The sequence below is a fragment of the Spermophilus citellus genome (genome assembly GCF_964194105.1).
Source record: "Spermophilus citellus genome assembly, chromosome: 6".
In the NCBI taxonomy this organism is placed as follows: Eukaryota; Metazoa; Chordata; class Mammalia; order Rodentia; family Sciuridae; genus Spermophilus; species Spermophilus citellus.
The window spans coordinates 40,368,198-40,380,717 of record NC_138187.1 but is presented as its reverse complement, the minus strand read 5'-3'; the positions used below and the strand labels follow the sequence as shown (position 1 = coordinate 40,380,717).

The following is a 12,520-nucleotide window of genomic DNA, read 5'->3' as shown; positions in this document are numbered from 1 at the left end:
AGTCATCGGCGGACACAACATCTTTGTTTGTATGTGGTGCCGAGGATCGAACCCGGGCCGCACACATGCCAGGCAAGCGCACTACCGCTTGAGCCACATCCCCAGCCCCAAGCCCACAACTTTTTGAGGGCACTTTTACCTGAACCATCTCGGAAACAGGTGCAGGGCGCTTGGTCATTCCAAGAAGTCCTCTTATGAATCACTGCAGGACATGATGGCTCTGTGCTTAAAAATTAAAACGCATGGATACAGACATGCAGCTGCATCCCCCTCCAGGTTTGCTTGTCCACCTCCCTCCCGGCGGCCCTAAAGCCCTGCTGGGGGCAAGCACCTGGAGCCTTCAAAAGAGAGGGCCACGCATGTGGGGTGGTCTCTCACTGGCACAGCTGGTACTGGAGACAGGACCTGTCAGGAGGGGCCTGCAGGTGCAGGAACCAGCAGGATATGTGAGGCTTCTGCCATTTTATCAGGGCACTCAGGCATGCAAATGCAGAGCTACAGAGCTGAGGTGAAAGTGCACAGGCTGGGTTCTGTATTGTTTGTCCTGACAGCTCAGGGAGCTAGTTGGCCACCAGTAGAATGAAGCCACCCTGGCTCTTGGCAGGAGCTTCTTCCCTCCCTGAAGCCTGGCGGCCCCACAGCTGCTGCCCTTGCTGCAGTGGAGTGTTGCGTGGTCGAAGGAACCCACTGGCTAGTTTCCGAAAAGTGAACACAGATGGATGTGAGTCTGCTGGGCCGGGGAGCCGCTATGGCAGGGGTCAAGGTAGTTCAGGCCTTTTCCATGAAGCCACTGGAGCTGCAGCCCCTGGTTTTAAAGAGACTAAAACACATCCTCAGGCTGTAGAGTTCCCCCGAAAACCAGGACCTACCACTGGTCCAAGAAGAGGCCACCAGAGTCCTTGGAAGAGCAGCCCTGCCATGCCCACTGTGATTCTCCCTGGTGGCTGGGCAGCAGCTCCCTCTTCCACTGGAGAAGCAGCCTAGCCCTCGGCCACCTCCTCCCCAGGAATGGAAGTTCTCCTGTGGGTGTCACTTCCAGTGCTTCCTGTTTGGCTCTTTGAGCCCAGTGCATTTCCCAAATTAAAGTGCTTTCTTTGGCGTGGATCCATCTGCCTCCCTCACCCACCTTCGTGCTTTGGCTCCAGGCAGTTCCACGGCTACCTGGAGATGGTGCTGAAGGACATCCTGGCTCCCAATCTGCAGTGGAGAGCAGGGAGAACAGCTGCAGCCATTCGCACAGCTGCCGTGTCCTGTCTGTGGGCACTCACCAGCAGCGACATCCTGTCAGCCACACAGGTAGGGACAGCCTGACGTGTCTGGGTATGAGAAGGAAACCTGCAGCAGGAAACCTGGGGCCTCACTTGGGGATGCATGGGGCCAGCACAGTGCTTTTCTTACAAGGAGTGAGAGAATGCACAGAGGGCTGTACCTGGGGGCTGGCGGGTTGGGGCCACAGGCTTTGTGCCCTCGAGTAACCTGGGGGCCTGGCAAGGATTTGGTCTCCTCCTCTTGGTTTATTTATTGAATATCCTTTACAAGACTAAGAATTTAACAGCAGGGTCCCTGATTGGGGACAGGCCTCAGGCTTTCTGCTCTGCTTGTTAGCATGTCCAACTTGTGCAGGAATCAGCAAGCTAGAAAACCTTGGCTTCCTGCCAGGCCTTGTGAATGTCTTATCCTCCTCAAGGCCTTTGTGCTGGGCACCCATAGTATGCGAGCGCCCCCTCCTGGCACATGGGAGGACTGTCACTCAAGCTAATGCTCTAAATGCTGCTGGACCTGCACAGAACTGGGTAGTAGGATTTGGGCCTTGCTAAAAGTCAGCTGACCACATTAAAATAAAAAATGTTGGCCTGGGGTTGTAGCTTAGTGGTAGAGTGCTCACCTAACATGCATGAGACACTGGGTTCAATCCTCAGCACCACGTAAATTATAAAAATAAAAAAAAATAAAGATATTGCATCCACGTAAAACTAAAAAAATAAATAGTTAAAAAAATAAAATAAAAAATAAAAAATTTTCAAGTTGTGCAAGTTTTAAAATAAGTTTACTTCCAAGTAGAACTTTCAAAACAGCCCTTCAGACTGCACAATGCCTGTGATTTGGGAACTGCTCTACGGGCAGGGGCACCAAGTAGTGTTCTGATGGGCAGGACACCTTCCAGGCATCCCCTCACACCCTGGCTGGTTGCAGATGCAGGAAGTGCGGGAAGCACTGATGCCACAGGTGCTGGCCACCCTGGAGGAGGACACCCAGACCACCCGGCTTATTTCCTGCCGTGTCCTGAACACATTTTTAAAGACAGCTGGTGACACAATGGATCCAGATAAACTCATCAAGATTTATCCAGGTAGGACACTGTTCATCAAAGCATGTTGTTTTTTGTTTTTTTTTTTTTTTAAAGAGAGAGAGAGAGAATTTTAATATTTATTTTTTAGTTCTCGGCGGACACAACATCTTTGTTTGTATGTGGTGCTGAGGATCGATCCCGGGCCGCACGCATGCCAGGCGAGCGCGCTACCGCATGAGCCACATCCCCAGCCCAAAGCATGTTGTTTTTCCATTTGTCGGCAAAATGCTGTCAAGCACTCTTTGACTTCTGGCTGAGTTGGTTCTACAAGTCAGACCAGCAATGACAGACATAAAACACCCAGTGAGTAGAACATGGAGAAGGTGGACATTTCTAGACCAGAGTGAGGGCGGGGAGGACAAAACTCCATGTCCACCGCAGCCAGGGTGCATGACCATAAGGGTAGCAGGGACCCCTGCTCCGGCGGGTGCTGTGGCCAGGCCCTCACTGTGAAAATAAAATCCAGGACAGCTTCCTTCATAATACACTGGAGAGCGTGCCCCTATGCTGAAGCCAGATCTGTGCAGCAGACAGGGACAGAACAGACATCCCAGACTGAGATGAATGCAGGAGGGGTGGGAGCCAGGTGGTCAGTTAGGAGCCACCAAGAAAAGGATGTGCTGAACCAAACCAGGAACTCAGAAGGAAATTCAGTGGCTCTGGGGGAGCTTGTAAATACAGTGGCAGAAGAACAGGGAAGGCCAGTCCCAGAGCAATGGGCAGTTGTAGATCCAACTCAGCCAGAATGTGGGCCTGCCTCACATTCTCTCTTCAGAAGCTAAGAGAGTACCATCCATTAAAAACACCAGAGAAAACAGAAGGCAAGCAGGAATAAAGAGCAGCCAGGTGATGTGAAAAGAACCAGTAGGGGCTGGGGTGGGGCTCAGTGGAAGAGCACTGCATATCTGTTGTTGCTTATTTCTTAAAATGGGAGCACCCACACACTTAATTTCCAAAAGATGGTCTTCAAAGACTTCTGTAAATGAAAATAAGTCCTGGAATTTAAAGCTCGGTGTGTTGAAGGCATGGAAGAGAAGGTGAGGTGTGGCCTGAGAGGAGTTGGGAGGCACCTGGGAGAGACAGGAGTGCGCAGCCCTCTGCAGACTCTCAGTCCCGCTGCAGGACAGACACTTGTGCCTCCTGAAGAAACCTGAAGTCCAGAGCCTTCTCACCTCTTCTCTCAGCTTTGCTTTTTATAAGTTTTTGTTTTATTTTTGTTGGAACAGACGTTTTGTTCCCACCGACAGTCTTTAGGATTCTATTTTGGGGCAGGCTTGTCCAGTGTGACTTGCTGACTGCCCAGGTCAGTCTGGTTGCTGTTTGCTTTTAAAAAGAAAAGCCAGGAGGAGACTGCACATGTTGGAGTTTGTCCTGCAGTTTACAGCAGAGGTGTGGTTATTTTCATGACAAAAGAATTCAGAAGGTTCCTGTACCTCTCAGTGCCCTTCTGTGCTCTTAAGGTGATGTGTTGAAAGAACTGTTGCCTACTTGCCCAGAGTCAGAGGGACACCTTGACCCACTGTGATGAAAGGGAATAGCAGGACCAGCCCTGACAGGAGGCATCAATTCCATCAGTTACATTGCAGCTGTGACAGAAGTGAACTTGCAGGCAGCCTCTTCTCTCCGCAGCTACAGAGTTTACATGAGGAAGCACCAGCCCCATGGGATCTGGACTTGGCCCGGGCGCTCATAGACCTGGAGGAGTGTGCCTTTGCACTTGACTCTGTGCCCTGGCTGCCAGCACACATCCTGACTCTCACTTGATTCCTCATCCTGAGAAGCCAGGGTGATGTGCTTGCCTCGCAGGATGTGTGGACATCATGCTGCGTGCCTGGGGCAGTTTCCTCCCCTGTGCTAGTCCTAGATGTGGAGATGTGCGTCTTCTGCACAGTTTACAGCAGATGCCCAGCACCTGTGGGAGCACATAGGTGTCTCTCATGAGGAAGTCAGAGGCCCCTCTTTGTGGGACACCCTGAACTTTGGATATTTTCCATGCCTTCCATGCAGGAGAGAGGACACATTCAACCCGTGTGCCTCTCCCACCAGCACCTTCTCTTCCTACCCATACCAATCTTCCAGATGCCAAAGGTTTTCTTAAGATTATGGGGAAAAGTATAGATGTGGTTAAAAATCTTACTCTCTTACTTTGAAAGTTTCACCCATCAGGAAAGATTGTTCTGTTTGTGGGGGCAGAGTGGCCTGGTCACAGTGGCCAGTAGAAACAAACTCAGAGCCATCACTATCACTGCCCCGACCCTATCCAGAGGCGACAGTGGTGAGAGGAAGAGTCAGCAACCCAACCCCCTGCCGGCTGCTGGCTGGGAAAGATGGGCAGCCAGCCTGGGAGGCCTGTATGTGATCGACATCTTGGAGCCTCTGGGCACCGCGGCTGGGCGGGATGGAGCTGCCAAGCCTGCAGGCAGGCTGTTAGAAGACAGTACAACCTAGGCCCAGGCCAGCACAGAGTGCCTCGGCTTCAGAGCTTGAATGCTTGGTGTCTCCCTCTAGGTATGGGTTCGTGGGACAAGTGCCTCCAGTTTGTGGGTTAAATATTATTAATGGATCTTTGCACCCAAAGTATCGGCCTGTACCCTCTCACTCCTGTCCGGGCCGCTCCTTCTAGAGCTCTTGAAGCGCCTGGATGACGTGTCTACTGAAGTGAGGCTGACAGCGGCCTCCACCTTGCTCACCTGGCTGCAGTGCGTCCAGAGCTCCGAGGGGAGAGCCTACTATCAGAGCAGCATTCAGTACCTGTACCGGGAGCTCCTCGTGCACCTGGATGACCCCGAGCGCACCATCCAGGACGCAGTCTTAGGTAAGCTAATGGCCCTGTGCCTGCACACACCAGGGGCAGCAGCTGCACTCAGGAGACTGTGGCCGTCCCGCCCAGCTTTGTCTCTGTGATTTTAGTGCTGATACCATTGTAGGAATTAAAGTTGAGAAAATGGTTTCCCCCTTTTTTCGTTGATGCATTGTAATAGTGCATACGGATGGGATTTGTTGTTACAAATTTGTACACTCGCACAGTACACAAGATGACCACGTAATCTAGCCAACATCGTCCCCAGCATTCCTTCTGCCCTCCCCACCTCTTACCCCTTGGTCCCTCTCCTCTGCTGGTCTCCCTTTGATTTTCATGAACTCTGCCCCCACCTTTCTTTTCCTTTTTCTTGTCTAGTTTTCACATATGAGAGAAAACATATGACCCTTGACCTAAGTTTGACTTACTTCACATAACATAATGGTCTCTAGTTACATCTATTTTCTTGCAAATTATATAATTTCATTTTTCTTTATGCCTGAATAAAACTCTGTTGTGTGTATATACCACATTTTTTTCATCCATTCATCTGTTGATGGACTTCTAGGCTGGTTCCTTAGTTTGGCTACTATGAATTATTGCTGCTATAAACATGAGTATGCATGTATCACTGTAGTGTGATGATCTTTAATTCTTTAGGATAAATACCAAGACATGGGTTTAGCTGGGTCATATGATGGTTCCATACCTGTCCTTTGAGGAGCCTTCATACTGATTTCCATAGTGGTTGTACTAATTTATAATCCCACCAGCAATATAAAAGTATTCTTTGGGGCTGGGGTTGTGGCTCAATTACCTAGCACATATGAAGCACTAGGTTCAATCCTCAACACCACATAAAAATGAATAAATAAAGGTATTGTGTCCATTTACAGTTAAAAAATAAAAATTGAGAAATTTAAAAAGTGTTCCTTTTTCTCCACATTCTTTCCAACATTTATTATTGTTTTTTTTTTTTAAAGAGAGAGTGAGAGAATTTTTAATATTTTTTTTTTTTTTTAGTTCTCGGCGGACACAATATCTTTGTTGATATGTGGTGCTGAGGATCGAACCCGGGCCGCACGCATGCCAGGCGAGCGCGCTACCACTTGAGCCACATCCCCAGCCCCATTTATTATTGTTTATATTCTTGATAACTGCCATTCTGGCGTGTGAGATGAAATTTCAGCATAGTTTTGATTTGCATTTCACTAATTGCTAATGATGTTGAACTTTTTTTCATATATTTGTTGGCCCTTGTATTTCTTCTCTTAAAAAGTGTCTGTTTAATTTGTTTGCCTATTTTATTAATTTGGTTATTTGATTTTTGGTGTAAAGGGTTTTGGAGGGGTTGGGGTTTTTTGGAGTTCTTTATATATTTTAGATACGATTCTCTGTGAGAAGAATAGCTGGCAAAGATTTTCCCCCATTCTGTGAGTTCTCCTTTTACATTCCTAATTGTTTCCTTTGCTGTGCAAAAGCTTTGTCCTTTAATGTCATCCCATTTGTTAACTCTTGGCACTATATCCTGAGCTTTGTGGGTTGTATCGAGAAAGTCGTTCCTGTGCCTATATGCTGGAGTGTTGACCCTATGTTTTCTTCTAGTTTCTAATCTAATTCCAAGATCTCTGATTTGTTTTGAGTTGATTTTTGTGCAGAGTGAGAGGTAAGGGTCTAGTTTCTTTCTTCTACATTTGGATAACCAGTTGTCCCAGCACCATTTGTTTTTAAAAGGCTGTCTTTTCTCCAGTGTATGTTTTTGGCACCTTTGTCAAGGATTGTGTGGGTGTGTCTCTGTCTTGGATTCTGTCCCACTGTACAGGGTAGAACATGTCTGTTTCTCTGTTGGTACAGTGCCATTTTTGTCACTCTAACTCTGCAGTGTAACTTGAAGTCGGGCATCGTGATGCCTCCAGCACTGCTTTTTTTTGGCTTAATCGCTTTGGCTATCTGGATTTTATTCTTCCAAATGAATTTTAGGACTGTTTCTTCTAGTTCTGTGAAGCATGTCATTGATATTTTGATGGGGACTATTGCTTTTAGTAGTATGGTCATTTTAATAATATGAATTCTGCCTGTCCGTGAACATGAGAGGCCTTTCCATCTTCTGAGGTCTTCCTCAATTTCTCTCTTCAGTGTTCTTTAGTTTTCAGTTATAGAGAAGTCTGTAGTAATAGAGAAGTCTTTCACCTCCTTGGTTAGATTTATTCCTAGGTGTTTTATTTTTTTGAGGCTATTGTGAATGGAATTGTTTTCCTGATTTCTTTCTCAGAAGATTTGTTGTTGGTATATAGGAAAGCAGTTGATTTTCGTATGTTGATTTTGTAACCTGTTACTTTGTAAATTTGTTTATTAGCTCCAACGTCTTTTGGTGAAGTTCTTTAGATCTTCTAGGTACAGAATCATACCATCTTCAAACAGTAATGATGTGACTTTTTCCTTTTCTATTCCTATCGCTTTTATTTTCTTTGGTTGCCTAATTGTTCTGGCTAGAGTTTCTGGCACAGTGTTAAACAGGAGTGGTGACAGTGGACATTCTTGTCTTGTACCAGATTTTAAAAGAAATGCTTCCTGTTTTTCTGTGACATTTGCTTTGGGTTTTTCCTAGATTGCTTTATGATATTGAGGTAGGTTCTGTCTGACGCCAGTTTCTTCAGTTTTTTAATCATGAATGGGTACTGAATTATATCAAAGGCCTTCAATAATGAGGAAGTAAAAGTTGAGAAATTTTTTAGTAATTGTTAATTCGTTTAAAATAACAGTAACTGAGAGTGGTGACGCATGCCTATGATCCCAGTAACTCTGAAGGCTAAGGCAGAAGGATTATAAGTTCAAGGCCCTCTGGGCAACTTAGCCAGACCCTGTCTCAAAATTTAAAAAAAAAAAAAAAATTTAAAAAAGGGCTGGGGATTAGCTCATTGGTAGGACACTCCCAGGGTCAATCCCTGATACTAAAAAAAATAAAATAAAAGCTAACATAACAATAGACCCATTATGTAACAACACAAATAACTTGTGTTTTGGGAAACATATTTTCTAAAACAAAACAGCAGAAGAGTGGTGGAGCTCTTACATTTTGTAATTCTCTCTAACATCCAGCTTGATGAGAGGTGACTAGATTCTCACATCTGCCACTGCATCCAGTCCTGTGGGGCCTGTAGTTCTTTGGTTGAAACCGGAAAAAGATGTGTCCCCACCTCCACCTCACATTCAATTGGAGTAGCAAAGGGCATTTTTTTTCTTTTATTTATTTATTTGTATGTGGTGCTGAGGATCAAACCCAGGGCCTCACACATGCGAGGCAAGCGCTCTACCACTGAGCCACAACCCCAGCCCACAAAGGGCATTTTTAAAGCCTCTTCAGATAATTGTGGGTCCTCCCCTCTGGTACCATATAGTACCAGTGGTACCAATGGAGAGACACTGGTTCCTGAGATTCCTTACCCAGCAAATGGACGACACCTCAGGAACCTCGTACTCCCCCCCATACAGTCCATCAGTCCATCTTGCACTTAACGATAGCAACATTGCTTTTGTGATGCCAGCAACAGTCATGCACAGAGGCCTCCACTGGAGGGAAAGAACCACTGGGAGTAAATGGGAGTGTCAGGAGCAGGAATCACCTGTCAAATATCAGCTCATTCGCTGCTTTGGCTCAAACACCTGCTGGGGAAGCATGTGGCTTTTTTGGTAATTGGTACTTGGAATTGACTTAAGAGTGCTCATCCCCAGCTCTTTTAATTTTTCACTTTGCAATAGGTTCTAACTAAATTGCTTACGCCCTTTCTAAATTGCTGAGGCTGGCCTCCAACTTACAATCCTCCTATCTCAGCCTCCTGAATCAGGGATTACAGGCATGGCCACTGCAGCCAATGGGATATATTTATATAAACTAGCAAGAATTCATTGTTACTGTGACATTTAAATTTACATAGGCATTGTCCTACAATTTCTTTTTTTTTTTAAAGAGAGAGAGAGAGAGAGAGAGAGAGAGAATTTTTAATATTTATTTATTTTTTTTAGTTCTCGGCGGACACAACATCTTTGTTGGTATGTGGTGCTGAGGATCAAACCCGGGCCGCACGCATGCAAGGCGAGCGCGCTACCCTTGAGCCACATCCCCAGCCCGTCCTACAATTTCTTAAGCAATCCTAGTGACTTGGAAGACTGAGGCAGGAGGACCTTGAGTTTAAGACCAACCTCACCAACTTACTGACCCTGTCTCAAAATAAAAAGAGCTGGGATCAGAGGTTCTCTCTGATATGCAGATGCTAACACACAATAAGGGGAGGGAGGGAAGAATAGAAGTTCACTGGATTAGACAAAGGGGGATGAAGGGAAGGGAGGGGGATCAGAATAGGAAAGACAGTAGAATGAATTGGACATCACTTTTCTATGTTCATATCTGAATGCATGACCAGTGTAACTCCACATCATGTACAACCACAGGAATGGGAAGTTACACTCCAGGTTTGTATAATATGTCAAAATACGTTTTATTGTCATATATAACTAAAAAGAGCAAAAATTTTTAAAAAATATGAACTAGAAAATATAAAAGAAGGAGAAATTTGGGTAGGAAGTAAATGGAAGAAAGACTTCTAAGTGAAATAATTTCATGACTCAGAAGGTAAAGAAAGGCCTTAAGAAAACATCAAAGTTGAACAACATTGTTGTAATATCTTTACCTTCTACTCCCTGTCCTCACATCCTAGCAACCCTCTAAATACCTCTACCAGTTAGACCCACTGTTGAGCAAGAAGCATATCACAAATGACTAATTACATTTTGATTCTTAAATAAAAATGTTATTTTTCAAATAAGAAAAGGAGGGCTGGGGTGTAGATCAGTGGTAGAGCCCCTGGGTTCAGATGCTACCAAGGCCCTGCCGACACATAAACGATGCCCGCTCTGTGTTCCCCAGCAGCTCCAAGGGGACTGTTGTAAGTTCCTTCTGCCCACACTGTGACCTCATCAGCCTGCGAAATGCTCACACATTCTGACCTGGGGGCTTGGGTGCAGAGCACAAGGCTGCTTGCCGTTGGCTTCTGGCATCTTCAAGGGGTTTTGCTATTTTGCAGAGGTCCTCAAAAAGGGCAGCGTGCTGTTTCCAGACCTCCTAGTACGGGAGACCGAGGCCGTTATCCACAAGCACCGCTCAGCTACCTACTGTGAGCAGCTCCTACAGCACATGCAGGCTGCTGCGACCGCTCAGTGACCACCGGCTTCGGGGCCAGCACCCAGCTCAGCCTCCCCGGCCACATCCACAGCCTTGACACCTTGTCTGCAGCCCAAGAGGACCACAGCAAGAAGAGCACACCAGGACAACCCTGCTGTTCATCCTCCAGGAAGGTGCTCTGGGCCCACACTGAGTGACATGCTGGTGGTTCTGTATTTTGGGTTTTATTCAGAGGCCCCCCCAAAATCCCACCTGAGTTAAGGTTAAAATTGAAGGCCAGTGACCTCACAAGAAAGCAAGTTGTCAGACACTTAACTTTCCTGAACCTCACATGCATCCCTGGGTCCTGTCCTGTTTAAGTGCCCACCAGTCACGTTCTTAACTATTCAAGAATGAAGAAAAAAAGCCAAAGTAGTTAAAAGGAAATGTCATCTTTCTTTGGGTTCTAAGACTGAAAGGAATTGGAAATCTTATATGTTATCAGTGGAAGTTTTCCCATTTTAAATGTACTGGACCTTGCCCCGGGAGGTGCATGGCCACAGGTTTTCATCAGTAACGCTGGCCGTGTTAAGAACAGCTCCTCAGACCTCATGGGGAGCAGCAGTAAAGATTGTATTTTATTCTTCCCCAATTTCTACACCCAAGTGCCTAAATGATTTTGTTTCAGTGGGTGTTGTTACCAGTGTTGCCAGTGTTTATGTTAACATGGGGAAAGGCTGTGTATATTTTCCAACAATCAAATATTAACATTAATGCTTTTGTGTTTGGAATTTTAATTAAATTATTTATTGTAGTTTTCTCTGCCTGTCTTTATGAATTTGGGTAATGACAGCTGGGGTTCCTTTAATTCCAGCCTGGGTTCCTGAGAGTGCTGGCCACCACAGGCTGTGGTGTCCCCTCTGGTATCAGGCAGCTGGAGTCTCCGGGTGGAGAAGGCATATCCCTGGAGGAGGGATGGAGGGGGGAACTTGGTGGGACAGGGGAGGCAGGAGTCTTGGAAGGTAGGGAAAGGGGGAGGGATGGCCTTGGAGGGGCTGTGGGGGAGGGGAGCCTTGGAGGAGGCTGGGAAGGAAGTGGCCTTGGAGGTTACTTGGGAGAGTGGGATGGCCTTGGAGAGACTGGGGAGAGAGTGGAGAGGGGGCACTTGAAGGGGTCTCTCCCTGCACCACAGTCAGGTTACTACAGCCCTGGAGATGTGTGTGTGGACCCTGCTCTGGGTGTGGACACCACACTCACCCTGTCCAAGTCTGCATCCTAACCGCCCTGCAGCCCAGCTCCTGTCACTGATAAAGCAGGGAGCTAAGGTGCCCTCTGGTGGGACCTTTCCCAGCACCCAAGAGCCCCTTGTTCTCTGGGTCTTCTGCCATTTCCTTCAAGAGGCCCTGAGTCCCTCCCCCATGGCATAACCAAGGCAGCCTGATGAGATCCAGGGGTCCAAATCTGAGGCTGTTGGGGTGGCCCTGCCCCCCACCCCCCGGCAATCAGCTTCCATCCAAAAATAAACAGAGGTCTTGATTGAGAAGACAGTGACACTGAGGTGCAGGGGTGGCCTGGTGGAAAGCAGCCAAAGCCTGCTGTGCCTTCCAGGGCTGTTGGTCACAGAGGTGCTTCGAAGGAGGCCATCAAGGAGGAATCCACAGGACCTGTTCCTCATCAGCAGGGGTGTTTGTGGAGAAAGACCCATATCACTCTGCAAAGGGTCAATGTCTGAACACCTAGGAAGCAGTATTAATTCTTTGAAATTCTCATAAATTTTCTCGATTTAGTCAGCAAATGTTTATGGAGTCCCCTGTGCCAGGCACCAGGTGGTGGAGAAGGACCGAGCTGTGCAGCCGCTGCAGTCAGTTGGAACAGCATTACTGAGTTATCACTTAAAGATCATAAAGCCTGCCGGTTCTAAGTGTGCTGCTTGGTGAGTTTTAGTTAATTTACAGAGCTGTGTGGTCATCCCATAGCCCAGCCTCAGAGGTCTCCTGCCCCCTGTGACTCTTCAGTCTGCCACCCTTTGTCCCCTCGCCCCAGCACCACTACTCTGCTTTCCATCTCCAGAGTTGTATCTTTTTAAAGTATTTCTGTAAAAATGGAATCATGTACTGTATAGCTTTCTGCATCTGACTTTTTCCTTGGTGTGGTAAAAAAGTTGACTTGAGGTTGGTTATCCTCGACTAGACCCGGGTCAGCTAGCTCCTTC

The 12,520-nt window shown here is 46.9% G+C and overlaps 1 protein-coding gene across 1 annotated transcript in view; it reads left to right on the top strand.

Moving 5' to 3' along the window:
- The window catches only part of DNAAF5 (dynein axonemal assembly factor 5), a 52,638-nt gene extending 41,531 nt beyond the window's left edge, over nt 1–11,107 (top strand). Inside the window, exons 10-13 of the mRNA XM_081297597.1 lie at nt 1,146–1,296; nt 2,194–2,350; nt 4,974–5,165; nt 10,232–11,107. Of these exons, the coding sequence (XP_081153723.1) occupies nt 1,146–1,296; nt 2,194–2,350; nt 4,974–5,165; nt 10,232–10,368 (637 nt within the window). The 3' untranslated portion in view covers nt 10,369–11,107. The remainder of the gene's footprint in view (nt 1–1,145; nt 1,297–2,193; nt 2,351–4,973; nt 5,166–10,231) is intronic.
- The last annotated feature ends 1,413 nt before the right edge of the window (nt 11,108–12,520 follow it).